The 24102-nt window shown below is 46.4% G+C and overlaps 1 protein-coding gene across 1 annotated transcript in view; it reads left to right on the top strand.

Annotated features, from left to right (window-relative positions):
- CPZ (carboxypeptidase Z) overlaps positions 1–24102 on the top strand; it is a 153549-nt gene that overhangs the window by 59033 nt on the left and 70414 nt on the right. Inside the window, exon 3 of the mRNA XM_069744760.1 lies at positions 11329–11703. Within this exon, the coding sequence (XP_069600861.1) occupies positions 11329–11703 (375 nt within the window). The remainder of the gene's footprint in view (positions 1–11328; positions 11704–24102) is intronic.

The raw sequence follows: 24102 nt of genomic DNA, 5'->3' as shown, positions 1-24102 counted from the left end.
ACACTCTTGGCACTCTCTTGATGAGCTTCAATAGGTAGTCACCGGGAATGGTTTTCACTTCACAGGTGTGCCCTGTCAGGTTTAATAAGTGGGATTTCTTGCCTTATAAATGGCGTTGGGACCATCAGTTGTGTTGAGCAGAAGTCTGGTGAATACACAGCTGATAGTCCTACTGAATAGACTGTTAGAATTTGTATTATGGCAAGAAAAAAGCAGCTAAGTAAAGAAAAATGAGAGGCCATCATTACTTTAAGAAATGAAGGTCAGTCAGTCCGAAAATTGGGAAAACTTTGAAAGTGTCCCCAAGTGCAGTTGCAAAAACCATCAAGCACTACAAAGAAACTGGCTCACATGAGGACCGCCCCAGGAAAGGAAGAGCAAGAGTCACCTCTGCTTCTGAGGATAAGTTTATCAGAGTCACCAGCCTCAGAAATCGCAAGGTAACAGCAGCTCAGATTTGAGACCAGGTCAATGCCACACAGAGTTCTAGCAGTAGACACATCTCTACTACAACTGTTAAGAGGAGCCTTCATGGTAAAATAGCTGCTAGGAAACCACTGCTAAGGATAGGCAACAAGTAGAAGAGACTTGTTTGGGCTAAAGAACACAAGGAACGGACATTAGACCATTGGAAATCTGTGCTTTGGTCTGATGAGTCCAAATTTGAGATCTTTGGTTCCAACCACCGTGTCTTTGTGCGACACAAAAAAAGGGGAATGGATGGACTCTACATGCCTGGTTCACACCGTGAAGCATGGAGGAGGAGGTGTGATGGTGTGGGGGTGCTTTGCTGGTGACACTGTTGGGGATTTATTCAAAATTGAAGGCATACTGAACCATAATGGCTACCACAGCATCTTGCAGCGGCATGCTATTCCATCCGGTTTGCGTTTATTTGGACCATCATTTATTTTTCAACAGGACAATGACCCCAAACACATCTCCCGGCTGTGTAAGGGCTATTTGACCAAGAAGGAAAGTGATGGGGTGCTACGCCAGACCTGAACTTAATCGAGATGGTTTGGGGTGAGCTGGACCGCAGAGTGAAGGCAAAAGGGCCAACAAGTGCTAAGGATCTCTGGGAACTCATTCAAGATTGTTGGAAGACCATTTCCGGTGACTACCTCTTGAAGCTCATGAAGAGAATGCCAAGAGTGTGCAAAGCAATCATCAAAGCAAAAGGTGGCTACTTTGGAAAACCTAGAATATAAGACATAATTTCAGTTGTTTCACACTTTTTTGTTAAGTATATAATTCCACATGTGTTAATTCATAGTTTTGATGCCTTCAGACAATTCTCTATACTCCTCCTTCTAGACCTGTCCTCTGCCTTCGACACAGTTGACCACTGGCTCATACTACAGATCCTCTCTTCCTTTAGTGTCAAAGACCTTGCCCTATCCTGGATCTCCTCATACCTTACCAACCACACATTTAGCGTTTCCTCCTCACATATTATCTCTTCATCTCGCCCCTCTCTGTTGGTGTCCCTCAAGGCTCTGTCCTAGGACCCCTTCTCTTCTCAATCTATACCTTTGGCCTGGGACAACTCATGAAGTCATATGGCTTCCAGTACCATCTATATGCTGATGACACTCCGATCTACCTCTCTGGCCCAGATGTCACCTCTCTGCTCTCCAGAATCCCAGAGTGTCTATCAGCCATATCCTCCTTCTTCTCCTCTCACTTCCTCTAACTTAATGTGACAAATCTGAACTAATTATCTTTCCTCCATCTCTCATGCTTTCCCTATCTGATCTATCTATCACAATAAATGAATTCACACTTTCCCCTGTCCCGGTAATCCGCTGCCTCGGAGTAACCCTCGACTCTGCCCTGGCCTTCAAACCACACATCCAAGCTCTCGCCACCTTCTGTCATCTCCAGCTCAAAAATATTTTCCAGAATCCGTCTTTTCCTCAACCCTCACTCTACCAAAATGCTTGTGCATACCCTAATCATCTGCCACCTTGACTACTGCAACATCCACTCTCTCACCCTCCAGTCCATCCTTAATGCTGCTACCGACTAATTCATCTCTCTCCTCGCTACACTCCTGCTTCCCCTCTTTGCAAATCCCTTCACTGGCTCCCAATTTCCCAGTGTATCCAGTTTAAACTACTAACACTGATTTACAAAGCCATCCATAACTTTTCTCCTCCATATATTTCTGAACTAATCTCTCAATATCTTCCCTCACATAATCTCCGGTCCTCACAAGACCTCCTTCTCTCTTCCACGCTTATTTGCTCCTCACCCAATCGCCTCCAAGATTTCTCCCGAATATCCCTCATCCTCTAGAATTCTGTGCCCCAACACTTAAGGTTATCCACTACATTTGGATCCTTCAAACGGAATCTGAAAACCCATCTCTTCAAGAAAGCTTCCAACTAGTGATGATCGAGTATACTCGTTGCCTGGGTTTTCCCGAGCAAGCTAGGGTGGTCTCCGAGCATTTTTGACTACTTAGAGATTTCATTTTCCTTGCCACAGCTGGATGATTTACGGCTGCTAGCTAGCCTGAGTACATGTTGGGGTTGCCTGGTTGCTAGGGAATCCCCACATGTAATCAAGCTGTCGCTGTAGCAAGGAAAACAAAATCTCTGAGCAGTCATAAATACTTGGAGACCACCCGAGCATGCTCTGGAAAACCCGAGCAACGAGTATACTCGCTCATCACTACTTACAACCTGTAATGACCACACGGCCACCGCAACACTATTGGAGCTACTGCAACCCCCGACCTACTGTTTCCTTCCCCTTAATCCTGTAGAATGTAAACCCGCAAGGGCAGGGTCCTTTTCCCTCTGTACCAGTCTGTCATTGTTAGTTTGTTTGCTATAAGTGATATTAGTATTTTGATGTAATCCTGTCTCATGTACAGCACTATGGAATTAATGGTGCTATATAAATAAATAATAATAATAATAATAATAAGGGGCAAGAAGCCCAAAACAGGATGTCTGTAGATGAGTTTCTAGCTAATGTGGTGCAGTGACCCATGTTAGAGCCAGGGGGCGCTGTGTGTGCACTTCAGGATGCGCTTGGAGACATAATTAGGATGGTGAATTAGGTAATGGCATTATTGTAAATGACCGGTATGTGTCGCAGAGGAACTCTGCACTGTAAGCCCAAAATGATATGGTTATTGTGGGAACTTATAGTTCACAAGTGTTTGTTGTGTTTACTTATAAGGGCGGGCTTATAGGGTTAGCTGGTGAGCTGGGTGGGACTGGGTAACCACACACACACCACCCACCTATGGGGGCGGTTACAGCTACATAATGTGACCAGGCTGTGGGTCACAGGGTGGAGAGGGTTTGGATCTGTATGGTCCATGTGCAAGGTCAGGTCAGTGTTAGAGTCTCCTGTGAGTGGAGACGTCCTGAAAGCACCTGTTGAGAGTGTGAGTCCTGGAATAGCCTGTGTTGGATTGTCCTGGAGTGGACTGGAGTCCTGGAAGCACCTGGTGAGGCTACGGACTGATGGCCCATGTGTTGGAAGTGCCTGGGACTGGACTCCCTGAAAAGCGCATGGAGAAGCTGCATCTACAGAGCCTGTGACGGCTACTGTGTTGGGGAATCTACAGTTCCTTATGCGGGTCTGGACTATCTGAGGTGCCTTGGTCACAAGGACAGTGACCTGTTGTGAATTCTGCTCCTGGGCTCCCTCCGGTGGTTGTAAGTGGCACTTTTGTGAGTTCTGCTCTTGGGCTCCCTCTTGTGGTTTCAAGTGGTATGGCTGCTCCTTGGAGTTAGCTGTATTCAGCTGCCTCCACTTATCGTCTCCTCTCTCGCCTATTTAAGCCTGGCTGTTCCTTCAGCTAGTGCCACTTGTAAATGGTTCCTGGTTGGATTCACATCTCTTTGGAGTTCCCTGTTATCCTGACCAGTTCAGCAAAGCTAAGTTTTTGCTTACTTTTTCTGTCCATAGTTTGTGGACTTATCCATTCTGTGCTTTCTTTGTTTGTCCAGCATTTTCAGTTTGAATTGTTTTCTGTCTTGCTGGAAGCTCTGGGAAGCAGAGTGACCCTCCACACCTTTAGTCAGGTGTGGAGATTTTTTGTTTACTCTGCGTGGATTTTTGTAGTGTTTTATACTGACCGTACAGTGTTCCATCCTGTCCTATCTATCAAGCTACAGTGGCCTCCTGTGCTCATCCTGGTTTCATTCTGTGTATGTCTTTTTCCTCTCCACTCACAGTCATTATTTGTGGGGGGCTAATCTATCCTTTGGGGATTTTCTCTGAGGCAAGATAGTTTTCCTGCTTCTGTCTTCAGGGGTAGTTAGCTCTTAGGCTGTGACGAGATGCCTAGGGAGAGTTAGGAGCATTCCACGGCTGCTTCTAGTGTTGTGTTGAGCTTAGGGTCTGCGGTCAGTACAGTTACCACTTCCCTCAGAGCTCGTTCCATGTTGCTCCTAGACCACCGCATCATAACAGTGACCCCAGTGAGGCAGTTTCCCCTGGGAACCAGCACTGTACATGTACAGTACAGAGCAAAAGTTTGGACACACCTTCTAATTTAAAGATTTTTCTGTATTTTCATGTCTATGAAAATTGTAAATTCACACTGAAGGCATCAAAACTATGAATTAACACATGTGGAATTATATACTAAACAAAAAAGTGTGAAACGACTGAAAATATGTCTTATATTCTAGGTTCTTCAAAGTAGCCACCTTTTGCTTTGATGACTGCTTTGCACACTCTTGGCATTCTCTTGATGAGCTTCAAGAGGTAGTCACCAGAAATGGTCTTCCAACAATCTTGAAGGAGTTCCCAGAGATGCTTAGCACTTGTTGGCCCTTTTGCCTTCACACAGGCGGTCCAGCTCACACCAAACCATCTCGATTGGGTTCAGGTCTGGTGAATGTGGAGGCCAGGTCATCTGTCGAAGCACCCCATGGAATAGCATGTCGCTGCAAGATGCTGTGGTAGCCATGCTGGTTCACTATGCCTTCAATTTTGAATAAATTCCCAACAGTGTCACCAGCAAAGCACACCCACACCATCACACCTCCTCCTCCATGCTTAAGGGTGGGAAGCAGGCATGTAGAGTCAATCCGTTCACCTTTTCTGCGTCACACAAAGACACGGTGGTTGGAACCAAAGATCTCAAATTTGGACTCATCAGACCAAATCAAAGATTTCCACTGGTCTAATGTCCATTCCTTGTGTTCTTTAGCCCAAACAAGTCTCTTCTGCTTGTTGCCTGTCCTTAGCAGTGGTTTCCTAGCAGCTATTTTACCACGAAGGCCTGCTGCACAAAGTCTCCTCTTAACAGTTGTTGTAGAGATGTGTCTGCTGCTAGAACTCTGTGTGGCATTCACCTGGTCTCTAATCTGAGCTGCTGTTAACCTGCAATTTCTGAGGGCCGTGACTCGGATAAACTTATCCTCAGAAGCAGAGGTGACTCTTGGTCTCCCTTTCCTGGGGTGGTCTTCATGTGAGCCAGTTTCTTTGTAGCGCTTGATGGTTTGTGCAACTGCACTTGGGGACACTTTCAAAGTTTTCCCAATTTTTCGGACTGACTGACCTTCATTTCTTAAAGTAATGATGGCCACTCGTTTTTCTTTACTTAGCTGCTTTTTTCTTGCCATAATACAAATTCTAACAGTCTATTCAGTAGGACTATCAGCTGTGTATCCACCAGACTTCTGCTCAACACAACTGATGGTCCCAACCCCATTTATAAGGCAAGAAATCCCACCTATTAAACCTGACAGGGCACACCTGTGAAGTGAAAACTATTTCCGGTGACTACCTCTTGAAGCTCATCAAGAGAATGCCAAAGTGTGCAAAGCAGTCATCAAAGCAAAAGGTGGCTACTTTGAAGAACCTAGAATATAAGACATATTTTTAGTCGTTTCACACTTTTTTGTTAAGTATATAATTCCACGTGTTAATTCATAGTTTTGATGCCTTCAGTGTGAATTTACAATTTTCATAGTCATGAAAATACAGAAAAATCTTTAAATGAGAAGGTGTGTCCAAACTTTTGCTCTGTACTGTATATGACTTTGGAACAGACTGTTTTTGCTTAATGTGGTCCGTTGATGTATATAATGAACTGTAATGAACTGTTTGTGACGCGGTTTATGACATTTAACAAACCAGAATAGACTGTTTACTAGTGTTGAGCCACCCCCCTAGTGTTCGAGTTCGGTTCGTCGAACTGGTGCGTGTTCGATGAATGTTCGCTGAACGGTCAATGAACACCGTTGAACCCCATTGAAACCAATGGCAGTCAAGTGCAAACACATACAAACACATAGAAAACACATGGAAAACACCTTAAAAGGTGTCCAAAAGCTGACAAACTGCTCAGAAGACACCACAAACACATGGAAAAGTCACAACTACATATAGTCATTCAAAAAGAAAAGACGTGGAGGAGTAAAAGGAGGAGGAGACACAGATATAGGCATGTCATGCCCTTCTAAAATCAAGAAAGGCTGGAGTAAAAATCAAAAATCACCCTACCAACACCCAGACGTCGTGACAAAAAAAATAAAAAAATAAATATCTTTAGGTAGAATGGCGGCGGGTCCATTCAGAACAATTTGCTTAGAAGAGGTAGTGGTACCCCCATTGGGAGTTGTGCCAAAAAATGAACCCAATACATTCAGACTAATCCACCATTTGTCATATCCAAGGGGCGGGTCAGTAAACAACAACATTGACGTAGAATCAAGTACAGTACTTTATACTGTACCTCCTTTGACGAGGCAATCAGGCGGGTCAAGAAGTTGGGAAGGGGCACCCTAATGGCCAAAACAGACATTGAGGGGGCGTTCCGGTTACTACCTGTGCCTCCGAATAGTGTCCTCCCATTGGGCTGCTTCTGTGAAGGAGCATACTACATAGATCGCTGTTTGCCCATGGGGTGCTCCATATCCTGCTCACTATTTGAGGTGTTTAGTTGCTTCCTCGAATGGGTCGTCATGGATGTTTGTAAGGCGGCACATATTATCCATTACCTTTATGGTTACCTTTATCCATTACCATTATGGGTAGCACGGTGGCGCAGTGGTTAGCACTGCAGCCTTGCAGCGCTAGGGTCCTGGGTCCCACCCAGGACAACATCTGCAAAGAGTTTATATGTTCTCTCCGTGTTTGCGTGGGTTTCCTCCGGGTACCCTGGTTTCCTCCCACATTCCAAAGTCAAACTGATAGGGAATCTAGATTGTGAGCCCCATCGGGGACAGTGATGATAATGTGTGCAAACTGTAAAGCGCTGCAGAATATGTTAGCGCTATATAAAAATAAAGATTATTATTATTATGCCTGGGCCCAAAAGATTCGCCACAGTGTGAATACACGCGGTAGTCCACCTGTAAGAAGGAGAGAGCTGGAGGGAGAGTGGACACCCCAGAGCCGAGGGGTTAGATTGAGAAAGGAAGAAGGCGGTGTAGCTTGCTTCATGGGTGGGGTACTCTGCTGAGTAGTACAAAATGCTACTAGGCACAAAAGGATTTCCTGGGCTAGATGCAGTTAAAAAATAGTACTTAGGTAAACAGGCAGTGTAGCTTGCTTCATGGGTGGGGTACTCTGCTGAGTAGCACAAAATGCTACTAGGCACAAAAGGATTTCCTGGGCTAGATGCAGTTAAAAAATAGTACTTAGGTAAACAGGCAGTGTAGCTTGCTTCATGGGTGGGGTACTCTGCTGAGTAGCAGAAATTGCTACTAGGCCCAAAAGGATTTCCTGGGCTAGATGCCGTTAAAAAATAGTGCTTAGGTAAACAGGCAGTGTAGCTTGCTTCATGGGTTGGGTACTCTGCTGAGTAGCACAAAATGCTACTAGGCTCAAAAGAATTTCCTGGGCTAGATGCAGTTAAAAATTATTACTTAGATAAACAGGCGGTGGGTGGGTGGGTGGTCTACTCTGCTGACTAGCAGACACTGAAGCTTTGGAGCAGACCTCTGAATCCCAGGCCATAGTGTGAGTAAACAACTCTGCAGATGACCCCACCCACCTGGAATTGACGATGACAACGTCATGTAAAACACAGCAAGGGGACTCAATAAAGAGTCTCCATTTTTCCAAAAATTCAGCCACAGACACCACTTAAGTGGCCTCAATTTCGCCAGAGTTTTTTTAAAACGTTTGGTGAGGTGATTTTCAAAAATCATCAAGCTTTTAGTCTCCCCAGGATGACACAGGGGTAGAAAAGTCCTTGCGAATCCAGGATTTGTTCATATTGATGAACGTTAGTCTGTCTACATTGTCACTGGACAATGGCTTATCTGTCAGCACACCACCAGCAGCGCTGAACACACATTCAGAAAGAACTCTGGCTGCAGGGCATGACAAGGTCTCCAAGGCGTGAGTGGCGAGCTCAGGCCATTTTTCAAGATTGGAAGCCCAAAATGAGCAAGGGTCCAGTTCCACAGTCATGGCATCGATGTTAACTTGGAGATACTCTTGTACTATCCTCTCTAGGCGTTGGCTGTGCGTCAGACTTCTTGTCTCCTGTGGCCTTGCAAAGGATAGTCTAAAAAATCTTGAAATGATTGGGAAAAATTGCTGTTACCACCAGATATGATGTTAACAGGGCTGAACTGGCCGTCGGGCAGTTCTGGCAAATGCCAGAAGGGCCGGTGCCAGTAGTGGGCCGCTGCGTGCCAACTCACCCTTCCCTCCCCCCCCCCCAGCGCCGCCGCCGCATTCAACTATACCAGCATCTATGACACCGGTACAATTGAATGCCATGATGGAGGAGAAAGCATCTGCTGACGCCCCCTCTTCCATCATTCCCCGCTCTGCGTCTGACTCTGCGGGTGAGCGCTCACTCACTGTGTCCCAGGTAGTGCAGCGGCAGCCACCGAGACAGGAGCAGGAAGCAATGCTGGCATGAGGTGAGGAGTGTGTTTTTTTTTACTGAACTGTGGGGCCATTCTAGGGGGGGAGGAGAGATGTGGCCTTGCAAAGGATAGTCTAAAAAAATCTTGAAATGATTGGGAAAAATTGCTGTTACCACCAGATATGATGTTAACAGGGCTGAACTGGCCATCGGGCAGTTCTGGCAAATGCCAGAAGGGCCGGTGCCAGTAGTGGGCCGCTGCGTGCCAACTCACCCTTCCCTTCCCCCCCCCAGCGCCACCGCCGCATTCAACTATACCAGCGTCTATGACACCGGTACAATTGAATGCCATGATGGAGGAGAAAGCATCTGCTGACGCCCCCTCTTCCATCATTCCCCGCTCTGCGTCTGACACTGCGGGTGAGCGCTCACTCACTGTGTCCCAGGTAGTGCAGCGGCAGCCACCGAGACAGGAGCAGGAAGCAATGCTGGCATGAGGTGAGGAGTGTGTTTTTTTTTACTGAACTGTGGGGCCATTCTAGGGGGGGAGGAGAGATGTGGCTCTGCTGTACACTATGTGGGCTGTGCTATATACTACTGTGTGGGCTCTGCTGTATACTACTCTGTGGGCTGTGCTATATACTACTATGTGGGCTCTGCTGTATACTACTGAGTGGGCTGTGCTACATACTACTATGTGGGCTCTGCTATATACTCCTGTGTGGGCTGTGCTATATACTACTGTGTGGCCTCTGCTGTATACTACTGTGTGGGCTGTGCTATATACTACTACGTGGGCTCTGCTGTACATTACTGTGTGGGCTGTGCTATATACTACTATGTGAGCTCTGCTATATACTACTGTGTGGGCTTTGCTATCTACTACTATGTGGGCTATGCTGTATACTATTGTGTGGGCGGGCTACTCCGCTGAAGTGCAGACACTGCTCCTAGGCCCAAAACTATTTACTGGGTTAGATGCAGAAAAAATGTAGATACACAGGCGGCGTAGCTAGCTTCACAGGTGGACTACTCCGCTGACGTGCAGACACTGCTACTAAGCCCAAAACGATTTCCTGGGTTAGATACAGTATAAATTTAGACACACAGGTGGTGTAGCTAGCTTCACAGGCAGGCTACTCAGATGACTACCAGACAATGCTACTAGCCCAAAAGGATTTGATTACACCAAATGCTGTGACAAACACTTGCACAGCACTGGCACAGACCTGCCTGGCATAAAGTGCTAGGAACTGCTGTAACCTACCCTGAGAAGGGCTGTTATTACAACTAATCCCGACTCCCGACTCCCTAAACCTATCTCTCTGTAAATTCGCTCCCAAAAAACACTCTTAGTCTGTATAGCGCCCACAGCAGCAGCGGTGCCGTCTAACACTAAGCTGCAGCAGTGAGGAAATGGTGGCGACGGGGCAAATGGCTGGTTCTTATAGGGCAAGGATATGTGACATACTCAGCTAATGACACATGCCCTTGCTTGTGTGCATCACATGCACATTGCTGTGTGTGTGCACTGCTGATAGGCTGAGAGACTGCACCGCTCCACTGTAAATGCGGGAAAGAAAAAAAAAAAAAAGGAGATCGGCGTTATTTCAGCACAGATCTATCCCCCACCCCCCCACCCACTACACACTGAAACAGTCTATTAACAATGATAAACAGGTTTAATGTGCAAATCAAGCGAGGCTTTTGGTGAACGAACAGTTATCGAACAGAAACTCGAACAGCCGAATTTTAAGCAAATTGTTCAAGTTCGACGAACGAATCGAACACCGCCCAAAACAGCTCAAATTTGAAATTGGCGAACAGTTCGACTCGAACACCGCTCATCTCTACTGTTTACGTGGAGCAACCGTGCCTGAGTGCTTTAATCCCGTGCCAAGTGAGCGTCCCCCAACCCACTCAGGTAGGGCTATCACCACACTAAGCATTTCCTTGATCATGTTGCAAAGCTCATAAAAGGGTCAGACCTCCTAGGTGGTACTTGTGAGATTCTTTTGTTCTGCAAGAGAGCTAATTTGCATATTTTTCTCCCGGGAAGTCTTCTATGACTCAATATTCAGCTGATCTATTTAAGGAGAACCAGTATTTTTTTTTCCACATTGCCTCAAAGTTGTTACATTCAGTCAGACAGATTCTACTCTTCACTGATGAGGGGCAAATACCCTGGAACAGGTGGTCTGTAAATGTGTTTTTGGCTTGTTATTTATCTCTGATCATGTTGCAAGACCTTGCTCATAGGGTAATTACCTCTCCAAGGAAGGTGGTAGTTGCAAGATAGTTTCTTTTATTCCTCAAGAGAGCTACTGTGTAAGCATTTCTCCCATAATGCTTTGCCTTTATTGTACCATACTCAGCTGGTGAACCATATTAATTAAATATGTTTCTAATGAACCACTAGAAAGAGTTAAGTAGAATGTGAACTTGATACCAAAAAGAAAAAATTACAGAAATCTCTTGCATGGATTTCACATCTAATCTGCTTTTTGTTTTCCTCTTTCTAGGAACCTGCACAGATAATTTCCTGGGATATTGTGATGATTTACCCTACAGCAAAACAATGTTTCCCAATTTATTAGACCATCGATCCAGGGGAGACGTTGAGTATAGCGCTGAGTACATTCTGTTGAGTGTTCTTGACAATTTGCTTCAAGGAGAATGTAACCCTGACCTCAGACTTGTGGGATGTTCTGTTCTGGCTCCAAAATGTGAAAAGAACAAGATTTTAAAACCATGTCGGAATGTATGTGAAACGTTAAAGAAAAATTGCCTGCCTGCCTTCGATGCTATTGACATGGCATGGCCTTACTTTTTTGACTGTGATCGATTCTTTGCTGGGGAAGTGGAAGGCTGCCATGATCCACTGGAGAAGTTAAGAGGTAAAGCAAAAAATGTTTGTACCATGAGCCAAAAATTGTCATACAACTTTGGAATATAAATAGATTATTTGAATGGATTAGTTGTGAATAGTGTATGTCACACTCGGGCACGGGTAAGTGACAAAGCAAACTATGACAGAATGGAAAATAAAGAGTAAGGCCCTAATGGTAGGGAGCGAGAGATGGGACACCTCCTGACACCAATCTGTGCTTGTCCATAAGCTCCCCTAATCCCCTATCGGGGTCCTTCCCCCGGCTACTTTCATGTGCCTAGTTTCTGATTGTCACCTCCATATACCCTGGCTAGTGCACTGGCCGGCAAGGACGCTAGCCTCACTACTGCAGATGGTAAAAACACAGGGGAAGTAACAAACACGGGACAGACAAAGATAAGGGAATACATTCTCAGATTCAGGCTCTGCTGCTAAGCTCCAAAGCAGCAGAGAATACGGCACCAGGAATCCAAACTCCCACAGCAGCAGCAGCTACTCCACCCACGCAAGAGTGCTCCTCACTCCAAGCTAATCTGCATAGAATAACTCTATTACCAACCATCAGCTAATGGGTCATGTGACTATTTAAAGGATGCGGGAGTGGTTACCAACCAACATCAGCTGGCCAGCCAAAAAGCAGGTGCCAGCAAGAGACTGACATTAACTCTTGTTGGACCAAAAGGAAAAATATTTAAATTACAACAGAACCAGAGCTGCCACAAATCCCATAATGAATCATGACCGTGTATGTGATGTACATTCTAGCTGTAAACGGTGTATACATTATGTTTTCTAAGTGAGATTGGTGTGCAGTAAGTGTTCTAGGTGTGTCTAATGTACTGTATGATGTATGTGTGTCTAAGTATGATGTATGTGTTCCAGGTGTGAATGGTTTAGGCAGTATGTATTCTAGTTGTGAATGGTATACTGTATACCTTTCACAATACTCACACCTAGAACACATACCACATACAATTTTCACACTAATATACCTAGAATGTGAATTGTGTGATATAGTAACATAGTAACATAGTTATTAAGGTTGAAGGAAGACTTTAAGTCCATCTAGTTCAACCCATAGCCTAACCTAACATGCCCTAACATGTTGATCCAGAGGAAAAAAACCAATGTGGCAAAGAGTAAGCTCCTTCCCGACTCCACATACGGCAATCAGACTAGTTCCCTGGATCAACGCCCTATCAAGGAATCTAGTATATATACCCTGTAACATTATACTTTTCAAGAAAGGCATCCAATCCCCTCTTAAAATTTAGTAATGAATCACTCATTACTAGTGTTGAGTAGAGTTGAGCGACCTTGACCTTTTTAGAGTCGAGCCGGGTTTTGCGAAACCCGACTATGTCCAAAGTCGGGTCGAGTGAAATCGGCCGATTATGACGTAAAGTCGGGATCGACCGAAACACGAAACCCAATGCAAGTCAATGGGGCAGCATAGTCGGCAGTGAGTGGGGGCCAGGAAAACACCTAGAGTGCCCATTTTAATGTCAAAACCATCCATTCTTCTTAATGAAGCTTGTCAAGCGTAATTTACCTTATAATAATTGGAAGGCATTTGAAATTGGGGGTCATTTGGCTAAAGTTGTGGGGGGTAGGGCTGGTTCAAGTAATTAGTGGGCCCAGTAAATCTGGACCACGTCACGGCAGTGGAGCAGGGAGAGGTAAGTATTTCAACTTTGCAAGTGCTGTGATCCTGAGCAAGCAGGGGGGGCCCACTCGTTGGCATTGGCACTGGCACAGGGCCCCTCAAAGTACAGCGGTGTGTTTGCACGGCGGGGGCGCCTCCCACCGGCAGCAACACTTTTGCGTACTATGAGAGGCCCTGTGCCAGTGACGTCGCCAACTAGTATTCCTCCCCCCACCTGATGAAGGAACCTGCACTTTCATCTGCACCTTCCTCTTTGTCCCCGTGTAAGGTGGTATGGTATGCGGGAAGAGCAACCTGACTTTCAGCAGGGTCACAATGTTGTTGTGTAGCGTGCACGGGGAATGTTGCGTTATGGGTCAATGTACCAGCAGACTCATCTATCACTGGCTGGGCAATGGGCACGATGAAGTGGAAACACAGATATAGGCCCAAAGAAGAAAGTGGGCTAAATGCAGTTCAAAATTGGTAACACAGGAATAACCAGGGGGCATTGCAGTGGAGGACAACTGGAATGAGAGGCTGACACAGAGAGTAGGGCCAAATCAGTAAGTAGTCGAAATGCAGTTCAAAATTGGCAACCGTAGTAAACAGGCGGCACAGCTTTGTTCAGTGGAGGAGAACAGCAAGGAGTGGCAGACACCGATAGTAGGCCCCAACCCAACTAGTAGGCCAAATGCAGTCTAACATTAACAACTACTTAACGAGAGGCTGAAAATGGAATTTCAGGACAGGAAACCAGGAGAACAGCAAGGAGTGGCAGACACCGATAGTAGGCCCCAAACCAACTAGTACGCCAAATGCAGTTGTTCCATTTAACCACAATTTAATGAGAGCCTGAAGATAGAAGCTCAGGAAAGGCAACCTGGGGAACACCTTGGAGTGTAACACACCATCTCTCTCTACCCCATACCCATTTTGTAGGCCTAATGCTGTGTACTTTTCTACAACTACTAAACGAGAGTCGGAAGACCGAAGCAATGGCAAGGAAACCTGGGGAACACCTTGGAGTGTAACACACCATCTCTCTCCACCCCATACCCAATTTGTAGGCCTAATGCAGCCTACTTTCCGACACCTACTAAACGAGAGCATGAAGATCGAAGCTCAGGAAAGGCAACCTGGGGAACACCTTGGAGTGTAACACAACCTCTCTCTACACCACGGAAGGGCTGATTCTTAGGAAGGAAGGCTGTTGTAAATAAGCATTGCGCGTCCGAGGGTGATTATATTCTTATTCGGTATCTACTCACCCTCGGACGCGCCATGCTTCTTGATTTGTAATTAATGTTTATTTGCAATGTGCTTTTGACTTACTCAATTATTTTTTTAATTATTGATTTTATTAAATTAATAGTTTAACATCTTATTGGAAATAATTTAAAGGAGACGCGACAGGACAACACTCGGTGGATGCCATATCTGTGTTAACAACTCCAAAAAACTTTCAGTTAACTTCTTGCAGGAGAAAGAAATTGTAGCTGTTGGACCTTTGTAGTACAGTTCCAGATATTTGTTGTGTGTTTGTTTTGATTGTTAAAATGTCTGCATTTGAGATCTCAACACGATCTTATTTTTTATAATCAAATTAATTTTTTAAATATTTTATTAGGTTGGTTCAAGGGGTACACGGGCCGCAGTAGACAGGTCAGTGGAGGCCTAGTGGAAGGAGGGACCGCAGATGCGCCACTGTTTCACCCATACACAATTAGTAGGCCTAATGCAGCGTAGTTTCCAACAGCTACTAAACGAGAGCCGGAAGATCGAAGCTCAGGAAAGGCAACCTGGGGAACACCTTGGAGTGTAACAACAACCTCTCTCTACACCACGGAAGGGCTGATTCTTAGGAAGGAAGGCTGTTGTAAATAAGCATTGCGCGTCCGAGGGTGATTATATTCTTATTCGGTATCTACTCACCCTCGGACGCGCCATGCTTCTTGATTTGTAATTAATGTTTATTTGCAATGTGCTTTTGACTTACTCAATTATTTTTTTAATTATTGATTTTATTAAGATAATAGTTTAACATCTTATTGGAAATAATTTAAAGGAGACGCGACAGGACAACACTCGGTGGATGCCATATCTGTGTTAACAACTCCAAAAAACTTTCAGTTAACTTCTTGCAGGAGAAAGAAATTGTAGCTGTTGGACCTTTGTAGTACAGTTCCAGATATTTGTTGTGTGTTTGTTTTGATTGTTAAAATGTCTGCATTTGAGATCTCAACACGATCTTATTTTTTATAATCAAATTAATTTTTTAAATATTTTATTAGGTTGGTTCAAGGGGTACACGGGCCGCAGTAGACAGGTCAGTGGAGGCCTAGTGGAAGGAGGGACCACAGACAGGCATCGAAGGCCTAAAATAATAACACATGGCTGTAGGCAATTTTAAATTGGTTCCAGGGGTACACGGGCAGCAGTGCCCTGGTCAGTGTAGTAGTAGTTGAAAGAATGGACCGCAGACAGGCATCGAAGGCCTAAAATAAAAAAATTGGGCTGGCTGTAGGCAATTTTAAATTGGTTCCAGGGGTACACGGGCAGCAGTGGTGTGGTCAGTGGAGGCCTAGTGGAAGGAGTGACCGCAGACAGGCATCGAAGGCCTAAAATATTAACACATGGCTGTAGTCAATTTTAAATTGGTTCCAGGGGTACTTGGGCAGCAGTGCCCTGGTCAGTGTAGTAGTAGTTGAAAGAATGGACCGCAGACAGGCATCGAAGGCCTAAAATAAAAAAATTGGGCTGGCTGTAGGCAATTTTAAATTGGTTCCAGGGGTACACGGGCAGCAGTGGTGTGGTCAGTGGAGGCCTAGTGGAAGGAGTGACCGCAGACAGGCATCGAAGGCCTAAAATAATAACACATGGCTGTAGGCAATTTTAAATTGGTTCCAGGGGTACACGGGCAGCAGTGCCCTGGTCAGTGTAGTAGTAGTTGAAAGAATGGACCGCAGACAGGCATCGAAGGCCTAAAATAAAAAAATTGGGCTGGCTGTAGGCAATTTTAAATTGGTTCCAGGGGTACACGGGCAGCAGTGGTGTGGTCAGTGGAGGCCTAGTGGAAGGAGTGACCGCAGACAGGCATCGAAGGCCTAAAATAATCACACATGGCTGTAGTCAATTTTAAATTGGTTCCAGGGGTACTTGGGCAGCAGTGCCCTGGTCAGTGTAGTAGTAGTTGAAAGAATGGACCGCAGACAGGCATCGAAGGCCTAAAATAAAAAAATTGGGCTGGCTGTAGGCAATTTTAAATTGGTTCCAGGGGTACACGGGCAGCAGTGGTGTGGTCAGTGGAGGCCTAGTGGAAGGAGTGACCGCAGACAGGCATCGAAGGCCTAAAATAATAACACATGGCTGTAGGCAATTTTAAATTGGTTCCAGGGGTACACGGGCAGCAGTGCCCTGGTCAGTGTAGTAGTAGTTGAAAGAATGGACCGCAGACAGGCATCGAAGGCCTAAAATAAAAAAATTGGGCTGGCTGTAGGCAATTTTAAATTGGTTCCAGGGGTACACGGGCAGCAGTGGTGTGGTCAGTGGAGGCCTAGTGGAAGGAGTGACCGCAGACAGGCATCGAAGGCCTAAAATAATCACACATGGCTGTAGGCAATTTTAAATTGGTTCCAGGGGTACACGGGCAGCAGTGGTGTGGTCAGTGGAGGCCTAGTGGAAGGAGTGACCACAGACAGGCATCGAAGGCCTAAAATATTAACACATGGCTGTAGTCAATTTTAAATTGGTTCCAGGGGTACTTGGGCAGCAGTGCCCTGGTCAGTGTAGTAGTAGTTGAAAGAATGGACCGCAGACAGGCATCGAAGGCCTAAAATAAAAAAATTGGGCTGGCTGTAGGCAATTTTAAATTGGTTCCAGGGGTACACGGGCAGCAGTGGTGTGGTCAGTGGAGGCCTAGTGGAAGGAGTGACCGCAGACAGGCATCGAAGGCCTAAAATAATCACACATGGCTGTAGTCAATTTTAAATTGGTTCCAGGGGTACACGGGCAGCAGTGGTGTGGTCAGTGGAGGCCTAGTGGAAGGAGTGACCACAGACAGGCATCGAAGGCCTAAAATATTAACACATGGCTGTAGTCAATTTTAAATTGGTTCCAGGGGTACTTGGGCAGCAGTGCCCTGGTCAGTGTAGTAGTAGTTGAAAGAATGGACCGCAGACAGGCATCGAAGGCCTAAAATAAAAAAATTGGGCTGGCTGTAGGCAATTTTAAATTGGTTCCAGGGGTACACGGGCAGCAGTGGTGTGGTCAGTGGAGGCCTAGTGGAAGGAGTGACCGCAGACAGGCATCGAAGGCCTAAAATAATAACACATGGCTGTAGGCAATTTTAAATTGGTTCCAGGGGTACACGGGCAGCAGTGCCCTGGTCAGTGTAGTAGTAGTTGAAAGAATGGACCGCAGACAGGCATCGAAGGCCTAAAATAAAAAAATTGGGCTGGCTGTAGGCAATTTTAAATTGGTTCCAGGGGTACACGGGCAGCAGTGGTGTGGTCAGTGGAGGCCTAGTGGAAGGAGTGACCGCAGACAGGCATCGAAGGCCTAAAATAATCACACATGGCTGTAGTCAATTTTAAATTGGTTCCAGGGGTACTTGGGCAGCAGTGCCCTGGTCAGTGTAGTAGTAGTTGAAAGAATGGACCGCAGACAGGCATCGAAGGCCTAAAATAAAAAAATTGGGCTGGCTGTAGGCAATTTTAAATTGGTTCCAGGGGTACACGGGCAGCAGTGGTGTGGTCAGTGGAGGCCTAGTGGAAGGAGTGACCGCAGACAGGCATCGAAGGCCTAAAATAATAACACATGGCTGTAGGCAATTTTAAATTGGTTCCAGGGGTACACGGGCAGCAGTGCCCTGGTCAGTGTAGTAGTAGTTGAAAGAATGGACCGCAGACAGGCATCGAAGGCCTAAAATAAAAAAATTGGGCTGGCTGTAGGCAATTTTAAATTGGTTCCAGGGGTACACGGGCAGCAGTGGTGTGGTCAGTGGAGGCCTAGTGGAAGGAGTGACCGCAGACAGGCATCGAAGGCCTAAAATAATCACACATGGCTGTAGGCAATTTTAAATTGGTTCCAGGGGTACACGGGCAGCAGTGGTGTGGTCAGTGGAGGCCTAGTGGAAGGAGTGACCACAGACAGGCATCGAAGGCCTAAAATATTAACACATGGCTGTAGTCAATTTTAAATTGGTTCCAGGGGTACTTGGGCAGCAGTGCCCTGGTCAGTGTAGTAGTAGTTGAAAGAATGGACCGCAGACAGGCATCGAAGGCCTAAAATAAAAAAATTGGGCTGGCTGTAGGCAATTTTAAATTGGTTCCAGGGGTACACGGGCAGCAGTGGTGTGGTCAGTGGAGGCCTAGTGGAAGGAGTGACCGCAGACAGGCATCGAAGGCCTAAAATAATCACACATGGCTGTAGTCAATTTTAAATTGGTTCCAGGGGTACACGGGCAGCAGTGGTGTGGTCAGTGGAGGCCTAGTGGAAGGAGTGACCACAGACAGGCATCGAAGGCCTAAAATATTAACACATGGCTGTAGTCAATTTTAAATTGGTTCCAGGGGTACTTGGGCAGCAGTGCCCTGGTCAGTGTAGTAGTAGTTGAAAGAATGGACCGCAGACAGGCATCGAAGGCCTAAAATAAAAAAATTGGGCTGGCTGTAGGCAATTTTAAATTGGTTCCAGGGGTACATGGGCAGCAGTGTATGGTCAGTGGAAGTCTAGTGGAAGGAGTGACGGCAGACAGTCTTCGAAGGCCTAACATAACAAAATTGGGCTGACTGTAGGCACTTTTAAATTGGTTCCAGGGTAACACGGCCAGCAGTGGCCTGGTCAGTGTAGTAGTTGTAGAAAGAAGGGACCGCAGACAGGCTTCGAAGGCCTAACATAACAAAAATGTCAAAACAATGGTATTGTCAGTGCCAGGCATTGAAGGATGTCAGCGCCTAGACTACACATTGGTGAAGCTGTGAGAGATAATTTTGCTAGTGGTAGAGCACTGTTTGAGCTGGGGGGGGGGAACTGGCTTGTGGCCGGCGGTACAGGCACAGGGCCCCTCATATTACAACGGTGTGTCTGACGTTGGGTGCGCACCACCACCGCCAGAGACACTTTATTGTACTATGAGGGACCCAGTGGCAGTGCCGTCGACCAAAAGCGGCCACACCCACCTCTTCAGACAAACAGCACTCTCAAGGGTCCAAGCGCAAAGTGGCGATAGCACGGCCCCGTGTGGGGAGTTTGGCCATTTCGTGAGGTGGAAACATGTCGTATGCTGGACAATCAGGTGAAGAAAATTACGAGATTGGAAAAGTCATTCAGAATAGTCCACAGGCAAGACCTTTTCATAGGAAAGCTAGGTGTCAGCCGGGCAGGGTGGGGCAAAAGATTTTGAAATCCAGTTGTGGTTCATTTTAATGAAGGTTAGATCATCTACATTTTGGGTAGCCAGACGAGTCCTTTTTTCTGTTAGTATTGAACCTGCAGCACTGAATACTCTTTCTGATAGGACACTAGCTGCCGGGCAAGCAAGCTCCTGCAATGCATATTCTGCCAATTCTGGCCAGGTGTCTAATTTGGATGCCAAGTAATCAAATGGGAATGACGGTTGAGGGAGAACGTCGATAAGGGATGAAAAATAGTTTGTAACCATACTGGACAAATGTTGTCTCCTGTCACTTTGAATTGATGCTGCAGTACCTGTCCTGTCTGCGGTCATAGAAAAATCACTCCACAACCTGGTCAGAAAACCCCTCTGGCCAACGCCACTTCTGATTTCTGCCCCTCTAACACCTCTGGTCTGCTGGCCCCTGGAGCTCGTGTGAGAACGATCACGGGCGCTGTGTGCAGGGAATGCCAGAAGCAAACGGTCAACAAGAGTTGATTGTTTTGTTGCTAATATTAGTTCCAAGTTCTCATGTGGCATAATATTTTGCAATTTGCCTTTATAGCGAGGATCAAGGAGGCAGGCCAACCAGTAATCGTCATCGTTCATCATTTTTGTAATGCGTGTGTCCCTTTTGAGGATACGCAAGGCATAATCCGCCATGTGGGCCAAAGTTCCCGTTGTCAAATCTGCGGTTGTGCTTGGTTGAGGGGCAGTTGCAGGCAAATCTACGTCACTTGTGTCCCTCAAAAAAACAGAACCCGGCCTTGCCACGCCACCAATTTCCCGTGCCCCCGGGAAAGCTTCCTCATTAAAAATATACTCATCCCCATCATCCTCCTCATCCTCCACCTCCTCTTCGCCCGGTACCTCGTCATGTACACTGCCCTGACCAGACAATCGCTGACTGTCATCAAGGCTTTCCTCTTCCTCTGGTGCAGACGCCTGATCCTTTATGTGCGTCAAACTTTGCATCAGCAGACGCATTAGGGGGATGCTCATGCTTATTATGGCGTTGTCTGCACTAACCAGCCGTGTGCATTCCTCAAAACACTGAAGGACTTGACACATGTCTTGAATCTTCGACCACTGCACACCTGACAACTCCATGTCTGCCATCCTACTGCCTGCCCGTGTATGTGTATCCTCCCACAAAAACATAACAGCCCGCCTCTGTTCGCACAGTCTCTGAAGCATGTGCAGTGTTGAGTTCCACCTTGTTGCAACGTCTATGATTAGGCGATGCTGGGGAAGGTTCAAAGAACGCTGATAGGTCTGCATACGGCTGGAGTGTACAGGCGAACGGCGGATATGTGCGCAAAGTCCACGCACTTTGAGGAGCAGGTCGGATAACCCCGGATAACTTTTCAGGAAGCACTGCACCACCAGGTTTAAGGTGTGAGCCAGGCAAGGAATGTGTTTCAGTTGGGAAAGGGAGATGGCAGCCATGAAATTCCTTCCGTTATCACTCACTACCTTGCCTGCCTCAAGATCTACAGTGCCCAGCCACGACTGCGTTTCTTGCTGCAAGAACTCGGACAGAACTTCCGCGGTGTGTCTATTGTCGCCCAAACACTTCATAGCCAATACAGCCTGCTGACGTATGCCAGTAGCTGCCCCATAATGGGAGACCTGGTGTGCAACAGTGGCAGGTGCGGATGGAGTGTTTGTGCGACTGCGGTCTGTGGACGAGCTCTTGCTTCTGCAGGAGGACGAGGAGGAGGAGGAGGAGGAGGGGGTGCGAACGGCTACAGACAACTGTTTACTAGACCGTGGGCTAGGCAGAACTGTCCCAAACTTGCTGTCCCCTGTGGACCCTGAATCCACCACATTTACCCAGTGTGCCGTGATGGACACGTAACGTCCCTGGCCATGCCTACTGGTCCATGCATCTGTTGTCAGGTGCACCTTTGTGCTCACAGATTGCCTGAGTGCATGGACGATGCGCTCTTTAACATGCTGGTGGAGGGCTGGGATGGCTTTTCTGGAAAAAAAGTGTCGACTGGGTAGCTCGTAGCGTGGTACAGCGTAGTCCATCAGGTCTTTGAAAGCTTCGCTTTCAACTAACCGGTAGGGCATCATCTCTAACGAGATTAGTCTAGCTATGTGGGCGTTCAAACCCTGTGTACGCGGATGCGAGGCTAAGTACTTCCTTTTTCTAACCATAGTCTCATGTAGGGTGAGCTGGACTGGAGAGATGGAGATCGTGGAACTAGCGGGGGTGCCGGTGGACATGGCAGACTGAGAGACGGTGGGAGATGGTATTGTTGCCGCCGGTGCCCTAGATGCAGTGTTTCCTACTACGAAACTGGTGATTCCCTGACCCTGACTGCTTTGGCCTGGCAAAGATACCTGCACAGATACAGCAGGTGGTGCGCTAAATGGTGGTCCTACACTGCCGGAAGGGATGTTGCGTTGATGACTAGCTTCATTGGCCGAGGGTGCAACAACCTTAAGGGACGTTTGGTAGTTAGTCCAAGCTTTCAAATGCATGGTGGTTAAATGTCTATGCATGCAACTAGTATTGAGACTTTTCAGATTCTGACCTCTGCTTAAGGAAGTAGAACATTTTTGACAGATGACTTTGCGCTGATCAATTGGATGTTGTTTAAAAAAATGCCAGACTGCACTCTTTCTAGCATCGGATACCTTTTCAGGCATTGCAGACTGAGCTTTAACCGGATGGCCACGCTGTCCTCCACCAGGTTTTGGCTTTGCCACGCGTTTTGGGCAAGATACGGGCCCGGCAGATGGAACCTGTGGCGATGTTGATGCCTGCTGCGGCCCCTCCTCCTCCTCTGCTTCAGAACTGCTGCCGCCTGCACCCTGTTCCCCCAATGGCTGCCAATCGGGGTCAAGAACTGGGTCATCTAATAACTCTTCTTGTACCTCCTGCGCAACTTCGTCTGTGTCACCGTGTCGTTCGGTGGTATAGCGTTCGTGATGGGGCAACATAGTCTCATCAGGGTCTGATTCTTGATCAGCACCCTGCGAGGGCAATGTTGTGGTCTGAGTCAAAGGACCAGCATAGTAGTCTGGCTGTGGCTGTGCGTCAGTGCACTCCATGTCAGATTCAATTTGTAATGGGCATGGACTGTTAACTGCTTCACTTTCTAAGCCAGGGACGGTATGTGTAAAGAGCTCCATGGAGTAACCCGTTGTGTCGCCTGCTGCATTCTTCTCTGTTGTTGTTTTTGCTGAAGAGGACAAGGAAGTGACTTGTCCCTGACCGTGAACATCCACTAACGACGCGCTGCTTTTACTTTTACCAGTTTCACGAGAGGAGGCAAAAGAGCTAGAGGCTGAGTCAGCAAGATAAGCCAAAACTTGCTCTTGCTGCTCCGGCTTTAAAAGCGGTTTTCCTAATCCCAGAAAAGGGAGCGTTCGAGGCCTTGTGTAGCCGGACGACGAACCTGGCTCCACAGCTCCAGACTTAGGTGCAATATTTTTTTCCCCACGACCACCTGATGCTCCACCACTACCACTACCCTCATTACCAGCTGACAATGAACGCCCCCGGCCACGACCTCTTCCACTAGACTTCCTCATTGTTTTAAAAACGTAACCAAACTAACGTTATTTGTTGCAGTCACACAACTTACACGGTGAGCTATAACTTCAGTATGATTTAGCTACCCCTTTACAGGTTGGTGAGACCACAGCGAAAATCAGGCCCAATGTTACACACTCTTTTTTTGGTGGCTGCAAATTAGAGAGATGCCCCACACGCAGGACTGTCACTGAAGCACAAATGTTAATATTAATGTCACACTATTATTTTTTTTTTATTTTTATTTTTTTCAGGAACACTTTAGAAACCCCCCCAAAAAAAAAAAATTGATTTTTGCAGGGAGAATTTAGAAAACAAATGTTACAAACTATATGCTTTCTATGGGCCACTGAGTGAGAGATGACGCACACAGGAATCAGGAGTGGCACACAAGCCCAGAGGCCAATATTTTTCTACCAATGATTGATGGAGTTATTTTCTCTGGTAGATTTTGGAACCCAAATCAAGGAAAAAAAATATAGGCTTTCTATGGACCACAATTGGAGAGAGAGAGAGAGAGAGAGAGAGAGAGAGAGATGGCACACCCAGGAGTCAAGACTGGCACACAAGCAGAAAGGCCAATATTAATCTCCCACTGTTTTTTTTGGTTGTTTTTTTTTTTTTTTTTTCAGGGAGACTTTAGAAAAAAAAATAATAAAAAAAATATGATTTTATCAGGAAGAATTTAGAAACCAAATAAAATAAAATGATTTTTTCAGGGAGAATTTATAAAACAAATAAAACCAAAAATAGGCGTTCTATGGCCCACTGACTGAGAGATGACGCACACAGGAATCAGGAGTGGCACACAAGC

The sequence above is a fragment of the Ranitomeya imitator genome, chromosome 1 (genome assembly GCF_032444005.1).
Source record: "Ranitomeya imitator isolate aRanImi1 chromosome 1, aRanImi1.pri, whole genome shotgun sequence".
Lineage (NCBI taxonomy): Eukaryota > Metazoa > Chordata > Amphibia > Anura > Dendrobatidae > Ranitomeya > Ranitomeya imitator.
This window is presented reverse-complemented; position numbering and strand designations above follow the sequence as displayed.